This window comes from Stegodyphus dumicola, chromosome X1, assembly GCF_044657685.1.
Source record: "Stegodyphus dumicola isolate Sdum_Otavi_A_Nest chromosome X1, ASM4465768v1".
NCBI lineage: Eukaryota > Metazoa > Arthropoda > Arachnida > Araneae > Eresidae > Stegodyphus > Stegodyphus dumicola.
In genome coordinates this window covers 160,538,392-160,558,100 of record NC_140780.1, presented here as the reverse complement: position 1 = coordinate 160,558,100, position 19,709 = coordinate 160,538,392, and the positions used below count along the sequence as shown (strand labels likewise).

The window sequence follows — 19,709 nt, the reverse complement described above, 5'->3', positions numbered from 1 at the left end:
TTTTAATTTTAACAATGGTTCAGCAATAGCTGCAAAATCTTTTATAAAGGACCTATAATATGAACAAAGTCCTAGAAAAGAAGAGAGCTTCTTCGCCGTGTTTGGAGTCGGATATTTTTGTACAGCGATTATTTTTGATTCGTCTGTCTCGATTCCTTTCTGAGATATTTTGTAACCTAAATATTTTCATTCAGGGGCTGCAAATTTGCACTTTTCGACATTAACTTTTAGACCGGCCTCATTTAATAAAGCAAACACCTGTCTTAAATCATGTACATGTTGGTCGAGATTATCACTAGTAATAATGATATCGTCTAAATAGATAAATGTGGACTTTCCAAGAACAGGCCTTAACACAATGTCCATACATCGCTAAAATGTTGCCGGTGTCCCTGAAAGGCCAAACGGCATACGCAGAAATGCATAAGTGCCAGACTTGGTTATAAAAGCAGTCTTAGGCACGTCCTCAGGCCTAACCCCTATTTGAAAATAACCAGTCGTTAAGTCTAAAGTCGTCATATATTTGGTGGATGTTATGTTCCTTAGAATTTCTTCAATAATAGGTAACGGATATACCGGATATTTAGTTATGGAGTTTAATTTACGGTAGTCAATTGCGAATCTCCACCTTTTTGGATGTGTCAAAGGATAGTCATTATTTTTCTTACATAAAACCACCGGGCTAGCATAACTACTTGAGATGGGCGTTATGATCTTTTTACGTAGCATATCGGTGATATGCCATTCTATAATTTTTTCCTTATTCTTATCATACCGGTATGCTTTGTGGCGAACTGGCATTGAATCTCCGGTGTCAATACTATGGTTATTAACCTGAGTAAATCCTGGAATATCACTAAATAACGAAGCAAATTCACTTACCACTTGTCGGATTCTTCGTTGCTCGTCATTAGGCAGGTGGTCAAGGTTTAGCATCGGCGGTTCAGCCTTTTCTTCTGGAACTGGTTTCATTGTCAGCTTAAGGGACGCTTCGTTAAAATCTAGCGTTCTTGTGCTTCTGAAAGAAAATCTATTCCTAAGATAATATGTGCTTGCAGATTCTTTACTATGAAAAACATAACCTTTACTTGTTCGTCCTTGATACGGACATACAGCGGTAATTTACCTAGACACTTACATCTTTCTCCTTGCGCAGCTAACACTGTCGTATTATCCGAATTATATATACGATATTTACGAAAATACTTCCTAAAAAAATCTTCTGCCACACAGGAACACTGCGCGCCTGTATCCAGGAGTGCGGTGGCTGGGATATTATTCACCAACACTTCAATCTTCGGAAGAGTCAAATTTTTAACCATTACTGTATTTAACTTGAAGGAAGAGGGATTTTCTTGGCCTTCGGATTTCCACACCCTCCCGTCAGCAGAAATCCGTTTTAGTTTAAACTATTTTTCATTTCCGTGCTTTCCTTCTTTTTCCACTGGCCTTGAGACTTTTTTCCTGGATTGCTATTGAACTGTCGACGTTCGCCGGCTGTTTTTGAATGCTCGGGTTTCCTTGCCCACTGATTCGCTTTGCTTCCGTAGCCGTGTGCTTCAGTTTGCTGTAGTCTTGGCGCACCAAATTGGTTTCGCTGTTGATATTGGCGTCTTCTTTCAATGTCCGCCGTTCTTCTACTTTCAAACTGGATTGCTAGCTCAAATAACTTTTCCAGTGTAGTCGGATTTCTTAATTCAATAAAGTCTTGTACTTGGCGCAGTAACCTCGGCAAAATCACTTGAATTATCTCAGGATCCGGACGGTTTCCATACAAGAGTTTGAAGACGGGAATTTTTCTTAAAATAAAGTTTGAGAAATTTTCGATTCTGTGCTGATATATGCTGAAAAGTTCCGTTTCTAATTTCGCACGATCCCTTACAACAGGGAAGGCTTTTACTAGGGCAGTCTTGAAATTTTCGTAAGTATAGGTGGGACTTCCTGCTTGACCCAAGAGACTTCTGCCTATACATTTGAACCAGTTAAGCGCTTGGCCCCTCAAAGCGCTGGTAGCTAAGGTAACTTTTTGAAATTCGTGCACGGAGTAGAGCATGAAGTGGTCATCCAATTTTTCCAAAAAACTGGTTACCGGTGAGTTTCCATTAAATGTTGCTTCTGGTTTCATCGAAGCGCGCATGGTCTGGACGATGTAACCAAATCCTTCCAGGGCGGCAGCTGGCATTTCTGGATTCTGAGCCGCTTCTGCAGGCAACACAGGTTCTTCTTGAAACTCGGCCATGGTTATTCTTCTTCGTTGGGCGCCACTATCAGGTTCAATGCTCCGTCTTACTTTCTTTGGGAACATGCAAGGACTTGACTCGGAACAGAGAGCTTACTAAAGCTATGTTCAGTAACTGTGGGAAGTAGACAGGATACACAAGAAGGGTATACAAAACCCTTTATTTTTCTCTCTTTACAATAATTTCCGTACTTCGGAATACAAAGACCCACTACTTGTGGTCTAAACGTAAGAATATAAAAATATAACGAAACTCTAGCTTAACTTTGAAATAATAAACGTGGAAGATTGGCCGTATATTAACAGGAAGCCGTATGTAGTACAGAGAACTGTTAACACTACAATACGTTTAAAATTATCACGAGGATTAAACCTCTGGCCTGGAAGGCAACCAGCAACTGAGTAAAACTTCTAAGGTAAGCGGCCTGCTTCGACTAACTCCTTCCTCTCTCTCGCTTAGCAAAAAGCCACAACTTAAGTACTTGGCGTTCGCCAGACAAATCTTGCATAAATAAGTTAACGCTTTTAATTCTGGCCGGAAGTAGAAAATAAGAAGTGATAGTAAAGATTTAAAATAAAATAAACGTTAGTAAAACTTAAGATCCTCACAATGTAAACAGGGTATCGGTTTGTTAATCTGATTAATTCATTAAATGGATGAAATTTAATCACTTCACTCGGGTAAGGGCGAGACTTCGTTATACAAAGCATCAGATTTCCACAATAATGTTTCTTTACGCGAATGCAACCATGGCGATATTATTTCAGTTGTAATGGTTCTAGTTTAGAAAATTTCTTTTCCCTTTTTCCCACATTTTTTTACACTCGATAACGTTTAACATCCCTTGTGTGCAATTCTGTTTTGTGGATGTCAAGTATGCCTTTGATACCAAGAGATTTATCTTAGTAATTATAATAAAGTGCTTAACCGACGCCATAATCTATTAAATATATGTTGATTACAGATTTTTTTTTAATTGCGGAAACAACATGCTAATACTAACATTTCCTCCATTTTAAGCTATTCCAGTGTTTGAAATAAAACAGCAAAATTTACATATTTTTCTTTCACATGCTTTCCTAAGCTGAGAACTCCAATAAGTTAACAACGGTCTCGCAATATTCGTTTTGACATATTTTCTTAATTTAATATAATTTTCATTATTACTGTAAATAATTCGGTCTAATTTGAATTGCAATAACTTTAATGTAAGTAACGTTGGCTATGTGTATAGGTAATCTTATGATGAATAAATTCGTCTAAAACTGATTTAGGTTTATAGGGCTAAACTGTATGACATGAGGCCTCACTTGTTTTCAATAAAATGAATTTTGTAGTCTTACCGAAAACTTAAAAAAACACCTTTCTGCAATTTTGACCAATGTTATCTTTGAAACATTTGCATTTCTTTTGGCCTTTTCTGCATATGCTTACGTTTTCTTTAAAAATGCATGTTGTTTTAATAATTTTATAATTTTTTCGTTAAAACGTTGACTTCAGAAAAGTTTTAAATATAAGGTCTAATAATTGAGTGATATAACTCAGCCTCAAAGTACTTTTTGAGTCGTATGTACCGCAAATTTAATTTATTAAAAAATTAAATAAAGCTCAGGGGCCCTGCATTTGAAAGTGGTTTTTAAAATGCTCAGTCATCCTGTATATTCATAAAAAGTACGAAAATGAAAATGCCCAAAAGTACATCTGTCTCGTAAACGCAATTCCAACTTCCGCACTAGAGAGGCATAAAAACGCCATCAAAATTATACAGAAATAGAGCACTTGTATTAAGGTTCAGACACCATTGTTCAAACTGAGCGTTTTTAATAAAAGTACAGACAGCACCATTGGATAAATCCATAGTCTTAAAAATACCCCAAATTTATTTCACCTCCTGATTAAAACATTAATCATATTCGCAAGACCCTATTTGCATAAACATGACCGCACCTTTACTAAAGTTATTCAGTCGAAACCTTCCCAGACAGCGCAATTCCAAAAGTAACTTGCATAACGGTGGGTGTAAGTTTGGTATATAAATGTATTATGTGTTTTTCCTCAATCATGTACGTATATTTTCGGAGCCATGCTGCATAGGAATTACATTCATAAATGAACCTGCATATTTATACCAAGACAGTGCTATGAAAATGTTGTAGAGATATTAGGTATTTTTTGGAAGAAGGAAAGATGAAAAATTAGCAACCCCCTTCGCCGGGAATCGAACCACGGACCTCTGGAATACCGGTCCAGCGTGCGAAACCACGACACGACGAAGGCACGCTAGGAAATCGAGAGAGATATTTTATATTACTCCCCCTTTTAAAGGGCGACTGAGGTTTTTAGGGGACCCATTCGCCAAATCCTGGGTGTGGAGAGCCATCATCCACAACCCTTTTAGTTCGGGCGCCACTGTAGAGACATTAAGATAATTTTGGAAGCCGGAGAGATGAAAAATTAGCAACCGCCTTCGCCAGGAATCGAACCACGGACCCCTGGAATGCAGAACCACTACACCACGAAGGCACGCCAGGAAAGCGGGAGAAATGCCTTATAATGTAAGCCTAGGTGATGCTGAAAAAATCTTCAAAAAGTTGTTCGCACATTATGTTGGAAAGCGTTATCAATCTGACTCTAACATACCTGACAACGGCGGCTTGTATCTGAACGTAACAATGCAGATTCATTTTCTCCATTTGAAGATACGTACGAATTCTATCACCCTTCATCCTGGTGAAGCATCAACTAATTGCGTAGAATGAGTTAAAAATTCATTTTCCGAGAAAGTAGATTGAACGAAATGAACCTACTTCTTGACTCTCCGCATATGGTTTGAACCTTAACTTGGACTTCATCATACAAGTTCGTATAAAAATACTGATTCTGATGTTCTTGCTCGAATGTGGACCAAAGTTGAATACCGTTTTGATGCCTGCCATGCTATTAATAACGCACACTTAGAAAGAAGAGATTTCAGATTACTTGAAATAAAAAAGAACTTTTGGAATGTATTGGTTAACATTATCGCATAAATTAATGGCAACCGATATTTCTTTTTCAGGTAACACATTGCATTTTATATTCTTTCAAATGTTACTTGTTTCTTGGTTGTAAAAGTTGCAAGTAGAGTTTCATGCTCAATTTCTTCAAATTTAAATTTAGCTATGTTTCGAGAAAAGTATTTTTTATGCTTAGTGTTGTGGCTGCTTTTCCTTTTAATCAATGGCAATATCTTTAGTCCAGAGAAAATTTCAACTACAGTATTATGTAAAGAAAAAAAGAAACAGTAATTTAAAAGTATTAATAACAAAGACATAACCACCCAGGAAATGGGAAAGAACTAATATTTTTGCATTAGCCCTTTTCAAGAATACATTATAATACATAAATTACTTCAGTACACGTAAATTCACTCGAACTTAAGTTGTAATCTGAGCATTTTATTTCTGTAAATGATTTTGTATCCAATATTTTAAATATGCATTCAGGCACTACATGATTTGAAACTTTCTAGTCCCTTTTAAGTGGGAACGGAAGTGTTTCTAAGACTTCACTGTATCATCGTCGATTATTAACTTCAAGCTTTATTTTCTTTCATTCATTGACATCATCAAAATACTTGTACACATTTCGAAAATTTATAAACTGAGAGTGAAATTATAATTATTAAGGTACGAATAGCTTGCTTTTTAAAACAATGCTTTCATTCTATTCTTCGGCATTTCTTCGTTCTTTCGTTCCTACCATTACTCTTTCCTTCCGTTGAGGTTCTAATATAATTTCTTCATTAGAAACGTAAAATTTCTCCATTAAAATATAAATAAAATTATTACATTTTACCGCCATATTTTTGTTTCAAAATTTTTATGGGAAATTAAAAGTGATATTAACACTTTATTGATATTGTTCTGTTTAAAATTTTCTAGTCAGAAAGTAATAAAAGCTTTGTCGCCAAAGTTATAATTTTGAAAAATCATCAATACATACGTTCAATGTTCTGTTTTAGAAACCAATTTTCCATGAGCTTACTCCAAGATAGAAAGATACGATTAGAATTTTCTTAATTATAAATTAATTCAAAAATTCATTAGAGAGACTACAGTTTTGAAATATTAGTACATGCATATAAAAATGTCATGTATGCAAGTGTTAATTTTTCAAATATTAACGTAGCTTCGCTAACATTAATGTAACGTAACTATAATTAATGCTCATATAAAAATTTCATCGCATAAGGGTTTAGTTATTACATATAAACAAAGTTTTAGAACGTATGTTTATTTAGGAAATAAACAGTGCTGTCATAATAATTTCTGAAAATTGTTTCAGGAAAAAGAAATTAGTAGCCGTTACAAAGTAAATGAAAGTATTTAAAAAAAAAAATCTGAAACCTTTTTCCTATATTAAATTACGCCCAAAGGAGCGTTTTTTTAACGTTTTGTGCGTTACCTTTATTTATTAAATATCATGTTCTTCGCACTTAAACCATAAAATTCAGTTCAACAGCAATATCGCAAAATAATTTTTAAATGAGCATATCTTTAAAATTTCCGATACACAGTCTCGCACGCTGGAGATAAAAATGTGTTTTTTTTTTCCCCTTTTTCTTTTTTTTTTCCGTTCAGTGTTGCAATTCTTTGCTTTGAAATCATTGAATTTATTAATCAAAAATTCGTGTTAAAGTGTTACGAAATATGAAATCGATAATAAAAAAAATTCCAAAGTAGGATTTCCAGATGCCCATTCACTAGAGGATTACGCTATTCAATATTTGATGGCTCTAGGTACCGTTATTTTATTTCAGTGCGAGAAACACACACACATTTATGTAGATTCTTCATTATAAATTTCTTTGTGGCAACAGTTTGAAAAGTGAATCAACGCAAAAAGTAAATTGACGCAAAATGCTAAAACGAAATTAATGGCCCTTCTGGGCTAACGCCCTTTGGGCAAGAGAAGAAAATACTTTGATCTACTGGTTGAAGTAGTTCAACCATATTCCATTCCTAGGAAGAACTAAATAAATAAACAAAGGGAGAAAGAAAGAAATCTGAAAAATATGCAGCAAAGTTGCAAATGGAATAAAATATGCATTGCATCTTTTATAACGGAAAATCATGCAAGCCTTTACCAAAATGATATTTATTAAACCTGAAGTAAAGACAACGAATAACGACCCGAATAACGACGACACTCGATGAAGTATCGAAACACAATTTATTAGCCAGTATTATTCAAGACAGCTCCAATAACACGTTTACAGTCGTCGAAGATCTACTGTAAACACGCTGGAACAATCAGCGACACAGTCTTTAGGTTATGAGGCTATAACGGTGGAGACAGCTTCACGGCGAAGCAGCAGAGTACACCCCCCGATTCTGCTAGGTCGTTCTAGGAACTCTACGTACTCTTGACACTCTCCACGCTACAACTCGCGATGCAATTGACGATACGCGAGAGTACAGCTCCCGCCTCAGTTCGGTCGTTCTCGGAGCTCAGCACACTCTTAGATGAAACTCGACAATGCACTAAGAGATTCTCTCGATGCAGTCGACGACCAACTAGGCACTAGACTACAACTCGGTGGACTCGACACTGACTGACTCTCCTCGTCCCAGCACGATTTATATAGCCTTGTGTTCGAGAACATTCTGGGCTACACCAGCAAGAATTCCTTCCAGAAAGTTCTCCATCCGTCTATGGCGTATCGCCGATTTGTCGCCAAATGGGCAATTTCTCTCCAAATGTGGCAGCCTTGCCTTCCCCATTTTCTGCCAACCCTAAACGTGCTTTACGGAGAAGCTATCTTACCGCGCCTGGACATTTCGTAACAATATGTCAACATTGACAAAAGGTGCCAATTCATAAGTGAACGCAGTGGAGCAGATTTCCAAATATACGCGTTATGGAAAATACTTCAGGAACAATCAACTTAGATATACAAGTACACACATTTGGGACCAACTAATAGTTATCAGTTTATAGCAGAGTACAATGTTGATAAATTCATAGTGTACTGTAAATCAGTGATACGGTTAATAATACAACTATGCGATTGTAGGTATTTTCATGTAAAATACATATAGACCATGAAACGTACATACGACAAGGATACCATAATGTACTCACATTAATGTAATAAAAGTAAATCAATAATACAAACTTGCACTGCGCAAAAAAAAAAAAAGACGGGACAGTTCTATATCTCCCGTTCTACTAGGCTGATTGACGAAGTTCAACTTGCGTTTTTCATGTCTCGAAAGCGCGACTTAGGATATATATATTCGATATATATATATATATATAAAGCATTATTCTAACATATGTATTTTGACACAAAATCGGACTTTTTCTGAAATGACATGCCAATTTTATTCCATATTTCAATTCTACGACTCAAATTATGTCTAAATATTAAAATTTGTAAACTTGGTGCGAAATTTACGGAGAAATTCAAAAATTTATCTTGGTGCATATTTTTCAGTTTGAGCCAAGTAATAATTAAAAGCAAACTATTTTCCTTTCCTTTTTTGCATTGCAGACGAGCGGGAAAAAGTCATCGTTCATATTTTCAAATAATTTTAACTAAAATGCTTATCGCACAAAAAAAAAAAAAAAAAAAAAAAAAAAAACAAGATGCCACATTTCAAAACGCGCCACTATGTAATTTCATGCATATATTAGAAAATTTAAATAAAAAAACTCTAATTTTTTTGCAGGTGTGCCTAGAAATACATACACTTTAAGAGGATGTTAAAAATTTTATAGGATATAATACAAAAAGTTTTTTGAAAAATTTATAAAAATATTTAAAAATACAAATTTAAAAAATAAATCATAAAAAATGTGCGAACTATATTTGGATTAAGCCTAAATTTCGAACTGTGAAAGAAGGAATCAAGTAAGTTTAATAAGAAAAAGAGATATTAATAAATATATATCAAATTCAATTAACATCAAGGAGCTCAAATTTTGAAAGCTAATGTTTTAAAAACTACTCGTGCGATTTTTACAAAACTTGGTAGTTTGGTTCCCCCCCTTTTTATTGCGTAGTGTACATACATTATTGCAGTAATGCCATTAGATTCTTTAATTCAGTTGAATTTTCTACCTTACACTGTCTTTTTCGCTTTAATTGTCTTTATAGTGCATATGCAACAATTCCATTTGCACTGCCTGCTAAACATTCAAGCCTACCCTTTCTTTAACTTACCTATTATAGCAAACTTGCATGAAGACACAAGATTAAGTACATTCAACTAAAACACAGCTAATAAGAGCTTACATTTGAGACCATCAAAAATTGTTACGAGTATACCAGGTAAAGTGTTAGACATGCAACAAAATCATGACGATGATGCATATTTACTTATAAAAACGCCTTCACAAGTACTTACATTCCTACATTCCTTTCATGCATACCTATATGCAATATTTCAACCCTGCTACGATTCTTACATAGTACACTGTTACAAAAATTCAAAGTGGGGAATGTAGGACCATATTTCTTAATACCGTGATACATTTGCAACACATAAATTATAATACTGCAGTTCATTCACAAGAATACGATCTCATGATACAGAATAATGAAGCAAAAATACTTAAGCGTATATGATAGCGCAGTACTTAAAAAATAATGATAAAAAAATAAATAAAACTGGGAGTTGCGTTCCTACCTACTCAAATATAAAACACGGGAACTTAGTATAGCCACAGTGTTGACCAAAAAGCTCGCATAATAATTGAAGGGCTTAGCAAATCCATCCATTCAACAAGATCACTACATTTGATATTCAAGATGGGTGATTTTAGATTTTCACATTTTATTTTGCACCTGAGATATAGAGAATGATCAACATGCAGAGGTAGATATTTGTTCAAATAATGGATTGGACGTTTTGCATAATTAGGAAAGGTGCATTAGAGTTGCTTGCTTATGGGATGGGATGCCTTTATGGAATGCTTTTTAAGGAAAATCGGCTCATATTCCTATTACACATAGTGAAAACCACAAAAAGGCCCACATAACCAGCTCATTTGCCAGAATTAGAATACGGGTTGAATTACCAATATTCAGCGGTTTTATCGAGCGGACCACTGGTTAACAACCACTTTATAGAGAACAAGTGCTGCGAAGTTTCTGTTAGAGAAGATTCTAAAAACTAATAAAGGGTTTAAAAATTTCTGTTTTATCACAAAATGCTTAATAACTTCTTATTCCATCGTTTATATACTCTCATCGGTTTTTCTTAATAATTAATTTTAATTGTGGTTTTTTATTACAGCACGCAAACATTACTAGCATGTGATTAAAAAAATGATATTTGTTAAAAAGTTAGTCCATGATCAGGGTCGGTGTCGGAACCGGTGCAACTTATATAGCCACAGAGAAGAATTTAGGAACGGCCAAAATTTTTAGTGTTTAGAAAAGCACCGTGCAGCAAAATTTAGGGATGGCAGTTCTTTTAGAAATATGAAGAGGAGCTGGGCAGCAGAGATTTCAGGAGGCAAAATTTTTAGAATTTAGGGAGGCACAGGGCAACAGAAGATAGAACCTGCAGGTATCTCACCGAGTGGCACCTCCTAACACCGAGGGCCCTGTATATGACATGCAACTTTTAATGCCGTTTTTGAATTGCACTTCAAAACTTTAAGCTTACAGGTTTGTGTTGTTATTTGTGAATTGATCTTGGGCCTAACAATATAGTTTAAATCAAGCTAATAAATATCATCAATTGAAACACATTATTTTACGTAACTTTTCGTCATACCTCCTACAAAACTCAGGAAATCACTTTCACACTTTTTTTTTTTTTTCCAACAGCTTATATCACGAGCATGATACTACATTTATTATTAAGCCACTTAAAGGTTTCTTGACTTTTGTTACTGAGACAACGGCAGCTACTCTGGTTTTCCTTGGAAAGAAAAAGTCTACTTCCTTATCTTATCCAAGTCGAGAATGCTCATTTCATCCAATCAGCTTCAATTTTCGATGACGTCAAATGGAGCTTATAGGAGTCGGCCTTTCGACGTTCGTTCACTAGAGAACACAGCAGCAGCTTAGTGTAGCCACGTAATTAATGAAGCTGTAAAAGTGAAATATTAATAAATCGTCATGGTTGTCGGAAACAGAAGAAAGGTATGATAACTTTTTTTCATGCATTTATATATAGTTTAACTCAGTAAGAAATATTTTACTGCTCATGAATAAAAATATTTGAAGAATATTTTATCTTTTGCAATTATTAAGCAAACCTGAATTAATATTTTTTTAAAAATTGTGTTTTTTATATTAAAATTAAAAGCATTTACTGTGATCATAGTTCTAAATTTAACTTGGTTGTAAAATTTCGTTTACTCTTTTATGCGTTTCTGATAAATTAATTATTTAATGACAAGAATGTATAATGATTTAAATACAAATATGTAAACATTTTGGAACTTATTTCAAGCTGTAATTCATTTTTACAGCCTCATAAGTTGTTGTTTTAAAAAAAATTATTTTTTATTTTAACTATACGGCCGTTTCAAAATAATCTTTGCTCTACCTGTCAGTGAAGTCAGCGCAGCAACAGGTGCCAGGTTTAAGTTCTGCTTAAAATATAATTGTTAGTAATTCAGAACCTATTTTTCAATGTAATTTTTTTTACTGGATTCTCTCCTTCTGAGACAACAGTTATTAATAATCGCAGAAAATAAACAAGACCATGCAATGTGACAAATTAGTATTAAATGATATTGCACATTTCTTAACAATCAATAGTTTGTGTGCACATGAAAACTTCTCTAATAGAAATAAGTCAAGAACGGTTTCCATAATATGAAATTTAAGGTTCGAATGTCTTTAGTATAAGTTTTAACAACTAAATTTAAAAATCATGAAAATTTCATAAAGGTTTACTTCAAAATTTTTTTAACTCGAGTGAGAGATGTTATCTAAAAGAAGTAATGAGCATTAATTTCAAACTGTTTTTTGTTAATATGCAAAAGAAAAATTTCAGTCAGTGAAAACATTCGGATGAAAATCGAACAATATTTTCTGCGCAAATCATATTCGATCTTGCCAAGAGAAAGCAGATTTTTGCACTTATCTTTAAACTAAGGTGTCATGAATTTCAAGTGAATGTGTTCCTGAAGCCTTCACACTACTAAGTTCCTTAAAACATAGACTGATGATCATAAGCAAACTATACTTAATGCGCAAACAGGCCGAGCAGTTTTCGTATAACGATATTGATCTCGAGCAGCCATTGTTCGCAGCTGATTAAACTTCAATGGCTATAAATAAATCCTTATGCCTTCTGGATGTCGCATCTGTTATTTTAACAGAAAGAACAAAATATAGGTTGTGTCACCTTGTGCTTTCACACAGAGTGAGCAGTTCTAAGCTATTTAATTAGACCTTGTTTAAAGAAATAATGAAATCAAAATATATTCTCGATAAACGCATCTAGAAAGCCTGATATATTATTCAAACAATCTTAAATGTAGTTTTCTCAACTATTTAGAATGAAGTCACGCGGAATAACGTCGTCTGCGGCGGAGTCACCGGCCGCAGAATTCTGGTAGCTCGACTAGTATTCAAATCCCGGTGAATGGGGCCAACTTCGTGTAAGTTTTTGTAGTCTTTCTGTATGCGTATGATGAATACCAGTCAGTTTTTCGTAAAAATCCAATCCAATCCTTTCGGGATAATTTCCCAGAAATTATTATTGTTATTTACCCAATCATTTTATTTGAAGATTAGCTCAGAAATTCATCAGTGGTATCAGATTGTACCTCTTGTTTTTGTATGTGAGACGAAGTCGTGACAAACTAGAAAAGATATATTAACAAAACAGCTTAAGTTATTAATGCAGTCAGTATATAAAATAGTTTAAATGGAAAATATTCGGGTTGTGGGAACTATAGGAAGGGAAACGAAGACATTTGAAACCTTTTAAAAGTGCGATTTTTTTTCAATTAATATTTGTTTTATTATTTACGGATTAATTTTTTTCTAGAAAAAATTGTTATAATCCAAAAAGTGATTTAAGTAATCTATAACAAAGAAATCCTCCAACCACTGTTATCCCCCCTCCCAATGGCAGGCCTTCAACCGAATTGGGCTTGACCACTACTAAGGCCAGAAATGGTGGTCACTTTATTATGGTGGCACCTAATAGATGAGCCACCTTTGTCTCCTATGAAGGAACGGACAATTACAACCATGCTTTCTCCGGGATTCGAACCCGGGCACTTTGGTATAGCAGTCGGCTTCCCTAACCCTTATTATTGGAACAACTCCTATTATTGAAAATAACATTTCCAGCATCATTTAAGATTCTCAGGCTTCCATATTATTAGCGCTCACTGCAATAAACATCACATTACTATTCGCAATAAGTCCTTGAAGCAAGGTAAGATAATTATGATCCCAAATCATTGAACAAAAATCAGTATCAAATGAAATTATCAGAAATCTCAATTTTCTTTGTGGTCTAGCCATTCTTAGTTATGACAGAATTTTAATTAAAATCACAGGATTCTGGATTACATTGTAGTAACGCGAAATGCAGTATTGCACACCCAATCCAATTTTTTTTTCATAAGGTTTAAATTCAATTAAAATTGTACTTAAATCATTAATTCTTGTGGTGCCAGGCACTAAATGATTTTAAGATGCTTCTGTGCTAAGTATACCCTATATTTTAAATGTAAGAAATGATTTCGTTGAAAACCACGTATAATTTTCTTTTGCTTATTATGAGCTGGTAGATTTGTCTAGGTCTTACAAGAGATTCTAAATTTAGATAGAATAAGGTGCATCTTTGCGCTGACGAAAAAGACAACATAGTATCCTAGAAATTATTTCATTATCGTGGCATGTTTACAAGCGTACCCACCGGTTTTTATTATTCATTTGTTTGACTTCAGATACTAACTGAAGATTCGATGGCGAGAAAGATGAAAGAAATTTTAAAAAAATTTTAAAGATATTGTGATTTTTTTAAATATCATTGCATTCGATTGAGTGTAGCAAAAATATTAAACAAGATCCTGAAAAACGACGAAAGCGCTTCAAAAATCCGGGTTTAGGTCATGAATAAAGTTCTTCCTGTTCTCTGAATATAGAGGGCAAAGAAGCTAATGATATTCTGCTTAGATCTTAAACAGAACAGTTTAATGTTACTCCATTTGCTTTTGTTAGCCGCTGTAATTAAACGGACATCGGACGTCAAAAAAAAATATCTGCTGGATTTTTTCTCCTTCCTCAGAGTAAAGGATGGGGGAAGAAAAGGAGAGAAATTATTGTTTTAAATATTATGCACATGTCTGAAAACGCGTGTGATTTATTTATATCAGAGTTTAAAGTTTTGGTTTAGTTCAGGAAGACCAGTAAGTTGCTTCTGGAATGCGATTACTTATATATTTATTTAATTCCTTCCATTCTGGTTATTGTGTCCCATTGCTAAAGCATAAAGGCCTTCAGGTCAAAATCTGGATTAATTTATAGATATCATTCAACGAATATTGTAATATTATTAATATGTAATGTTAAAGCTTTATTGTTAAAAGTGAAGGTTTGGTATAGATGAATCTGTTGCTTCTACTAATTAACTAGCATAGATGGAGATATCTCTCACACATGGGCTTTGTACACAAAAAGAAGTGTACTATTCCTCGCATATGTGCCTTGATAGACAAAGAGAAGTTTACTTTTTCTCTCACACGAGCTTGATACCTCGCGCACAAGGGTTTAATTTAGCGGGATGGAAATGAGCTGTGGATCATCGCGTATTCTTTGCGATAAGAGAATTTATATATATAATGCAGGAATTATTTAAGAGCTTTCAATTCCTAAACATTCTTTCTGTACTAATTGTAATTCATTAATTAATTGTTAAAAAACAGCATCATCAAAAATCAAGCTCATTGAGTTTCATTAATTCCCTACCACATAGCGATTTTAGAATATTGAGATAAAAGTTGGTGAATTCTTTCCAAAGGCGTTAAAATTAATCATGTGGCAACACAATGTGGCAAACTAAGTTGTAAGTCTAAATTATGATAGTTGAAATAAATTTCAAATTTCTCGATTTCGCAATATCAAATATTTAATATCTCTTCTTCATCCTGCAGATGACTGGCAACTGAAGGATCTACAAGTCTCAATGTTTGTTAGGAGCAAAGGTCTTACTTTATTCATTTTAACTAAAGTTCTTAAAGAGCGAAACATATTTGCAACAAAACACTAAATCAAAGAATTTAACATCTAACAACCTTACTTACTAATATACCAATCGTATTGTGTGAATGAATTGTGTTATTTCTTTAATTATAACTGAAAAGTCACCTAATAATGTTACAAAAATCGAAAGCTTTGTGCTTAATTTTACAATGATAATATTTCAAGTGATTTGTGCATTTTATCTCTTAAATTTCAAATGCTAGAATAACTCTTATAAAAATTTATCTCTAGAAGTGTTTTGTTGCAACTATTTTGAGCTGAAATTATCTAGGTAATCTTTGCTTGCGTAATGATTAGGAGATAGTAGGCAAATTTGTAAGCATAATCTTTATGAAGGGCTACCAGATTTACGTGCCATTTTAACCTTGACTTATGTCGATATGATGAACTTGATAAAAGATAGTTCCGAAGTGGAGCGCATTTTGTGCAAGTAAGCTGCACTATAAATCCTCTTCAACTCGATGTCCTTCAACATATCAAGCTTTTAATAAGGACGATAAGAGATTTGCTGATAACTTCTAGATCTGCTGTGCACATAGTTAGTTAACTCAGAAGTTGTCGCCATCTGAAGGACGATTTCCACTTCCTTTATTTTATGATGAATGAATGTAACTGGTTGTTTACTTCACCGATTGAGTGATTTTATGCGTCTACTTCTGTTTCCTGCTCCGTATTATTGGTATGACGTAGGCATGAAACATAAGCATTTGGAATGTTTAGTTGATGAAAATTTAAGCCGTTTCGTACCGCATGCTCAAGTCCCCAGCAAAGCACATTTTCGAAATATTTCTTGGTTAGTAATTTTGATGATAGCTATTGCACTTCTTTTGTCGTCAGAAAGAAATGTGTGCCGTAAAAAAACAATAAACTTTGTACCTACTTGAATTTGAATCTGTTCCGAAATTCATTCCTAAGTTTTCATTTAATTATCAGTAATTTCGATGCAATCCGTATGAAACAGTTTTGACTGATACAATCGCAGCAAGCCAGCTGCACTTAACGTGCATGGTGCGACAAGATTTAGGGGGCTATAAAACAGAATTAAATTTTATTCCAATATAACATATGATATTAATTAAATTTAGGATTAGAATATTAATCTTTTAAAATAATGCAAAAATTATTATGTTGTATTTAGCAATGTACTGTCATTGTCAGTATCAGACGGCTTGGCAATAGCAGAACATCTGGTCTTGCATTTATTCCCAGTCTTGTTATTAGCCTTATTTAGTTGAGCTGTACTTGAGATTAAAATGCATAAATATTTAGCAAAAATTACTTATAAATGTGCAGCAGTATTATAGAATTATAAGATTAAGAGTTTCTTAAAAACATAATAAAATGACTGATTCAATTTGAAAGTCTGTGTGATGTGACAATACTTATAATTGGGTCTCTTACCTAGTATTTCCGTTGCTTGTTAATTATGACTGAAAATTCCCGGCAATTCGTTATGCATTACTGACAGTAATTTGATGGTTGTGCTTTTTCGTAATTTACGTAACTACAACTATGTAGCTGTTATTAATACTTCCTTTATGGATGTAGTTATTAGCATTTGGCCGTCAGAATAATTTTAGTATTTCAAAATGAAGCAAAAAACATTGCTATGAAGGGCAAGACTATCGCAAATGAATATTATGAAATTTACCCTGAATATTCAGAAATAAAACAAGGCACTGAGTTTGTATATTAAAAATAAAAAAGCTAATAGAGTGATAAGAGAAAATAACTGAAAAAATTGAAATAAAACATTCTTAAGACTGCTAATGTAGCATTGTTAATATGAATCACAATGTGAACGAAAACGAAACTAATTTTTCTCGTCAGAAAAATAATGTAAGGAAACTGAAATGAACAGTTGTCCAGAGAGGTGATATCTTTCTATAGGTTATGTGGAAATACTACAAATGATAGCAAAAGGTCCGTTGTTGAGACCAGTAATTTCCGCGATGCTGTAAACAGAAATTTTCATGAAATGAGGACACTGCAGAACTAAGTAATGGAGAATGTAATAATCGATCATGGTTAAACACATTCAAGAGAAAAAGATGATGTATTTTTTCATACTGTAATTTATTACATAGCAATAAAGTTTCACTCATTGCTGACGGGTATAATGCTTGGACTCATTCAATATATATGTGCATCTTATTGAATAAAAAAAAAAAAAAAAAAAAAAAAAAACCTTAAAGTCATCTGGAAGTCCTGAAGTGAAATGAGTTGCCTTGTAGACTTTAGAAAAGACCACTGACTCAGCGCAATAAATTTGTTAAATGCAGAGAAAAAGCACAATAAAATGCCTAAATGACATTGTTTAGGTTTTTGCTGTACGAAATTTATGCTTTAGGAGAAATGTAAGTTCACTATAAGACAGGGTTTTGAACCTTGTTGAATTAATTTCGAAACTTGACGAAGTTATGTCTATACTCGCTGAGAACTAAGGTATTTACTTTAATCTCAATATTCTCTTGAGGAAAACGTTAAAAAGTTGCACTGATAAAAGAAAAATAACTTCAGTGGTGCAAAATGCTAAATATTCCATTAGAGTGTATTCCCTAGGCCAGTACTGAATAATTAACACTATCTGTTTAAAGCTACCAATATAGATCGGCATAATGTTAATGCCCATAAGCAGTTAGTTGATTTTATTCCTGTAGAAAGTACTGCAGGCTCTATTTTTAACAGAATGCATTCCTAAAATTTGTCAGATACGAATGCTATGTTAAACATATCTGTGCAAGGTTGAAGCAATGGCTTAATCACGAAAGGAAAATATTCAGGAGTTAAAGATTGGGAGAGGTTTTCTTTATGCCTTGCTTTTCTTATTCTCTGAACTTAGTTTTAAGTGATGCTGAAATGAAGAGGTTTCGTACTTTAAACAGTTCAGAAAGTTTATGTTTAACTCCCAAGGCCCTTAACTCCCAAGGCCCTGAACTGACACCCCCCGGCTGGAATCATAGAATTGAGAATTTTTTTTTCTTTGAGTTAATAACTGACGAGTTTTATGATTCTTTGACAAAAACTGCTGACAAAGAGTCAGAGGATAATGTGAGGCACTGAATGTCCAGGCACTGACTGAAATTGCTACCCTTCAGAAATTTTCAGTTTTTATGTTGCTCCATTAAATGGTATTATGATTAAAATGAAACTAATGTTACTGGTAAATTATTGCAAAGTATAAAAGTGAGATTGTCTACTACTATGTCAACTGTAGAAAAATCTTATAGTAAATCTTCAGTTTTTTTGACTCACAATTTTGAGTATTTCCAAAATATTCTTGTAAATATTATACTTATTATATAACATCAGCAAGGTTGACGAAAATAATCGACTTTCGGCAATCGTTTTCTCAGACAGAAGTTCTGTAGACGAGGAACCCGATAGATCAGCGGTTCTCAACATCTTCTTTAACGCGTACCATCTAAACAAAAATTGAAAAACTTTAGTGCCACCACTACATTTTACAATGATTATGTTTCAGTTTCTCAATAGAAATATTAAATGTTTTTTTGGCCTTTGTACAACCTATTGGATATTTGTATTAAATATGCACACATAAAAATATTAGATTTAAAATTGGTTACCATTTTCATTATCAAAATTTAAGTTATAATACTTTAATTCTAACATTTAGTGTGAAATTTGGGTCTATTTAAGATATAAGGTATTTCTACCGCCTTCTTAACGTGCCTTTGTGGTGTAGTGGTCTGCACGCTGGGCGCGTATTCCAGAGGTCCGTAGTTCTATTCCAAGAGAAGATGTTGCTCATTTTTCATCTTGCCTGCTTCCAAAAATATCTAATGTCTCTACAGTGGCGCCCGAACTAAAAGGGTGGTGGATGATGATTGGCGATTGGGTCCCCTAAATCCCCAGTCTCCATTTAAAAGGGGGAGTATATAAGGTATTTCTCCCGCCTTCTTAGCATGCCTTCGTAGAGTGGTGGTCTACACTCTGGGCGCGAATTCCAGCGGTCCGTGGTTCGATTCCCGGCGAAGGCGTTGCTCATTTTTCATCTGTCCTGCTTCGAAATAACCTAATGTCTTTACAAAGAGAGATTTTTTTTTCATGTCTGGTCTTATTTCACTTAGTTTTAACCGTAAATTGGGACCCACTTTTAATTTTGCTCTGTACAAATTTTTCAAATATAACATGGAAGAAAATCCTTGCAGAAAGGCAATCAAAATTTACGAGCTTTATTTGAACTGCCTGACAAAAATTTTTTTGTTTCTATC

At 34.0% G+C, this 19,709-nt stretch overlaps 1 protein-coding gene across 1 annotated transcript in view; it reads left to right on the top strand.

Annotated features, from left to right (window-relative positions):
- The first annotated feature begins 11,224 nt into the window (after positions 1–11,224).
- Positions 11,225–19,709, top strand: part of LOC118202776 (hexokinase-2-like) — a 91,165-nt gene continuing 82,680 nt past the window's right edge. Inside the window, exon 1 of the mRNA XM_085808274.1 lies at positions 11,225–11,382. Within this exon, the coding sequence (XP_085664400.1) occupies positions 11,359–11,382 (24 nt within the window). The 5' untranslated portion in view covers positions 11,225–11,358. The remainder of the gene's footprint in view (positions 11,383–19,709) is intronic.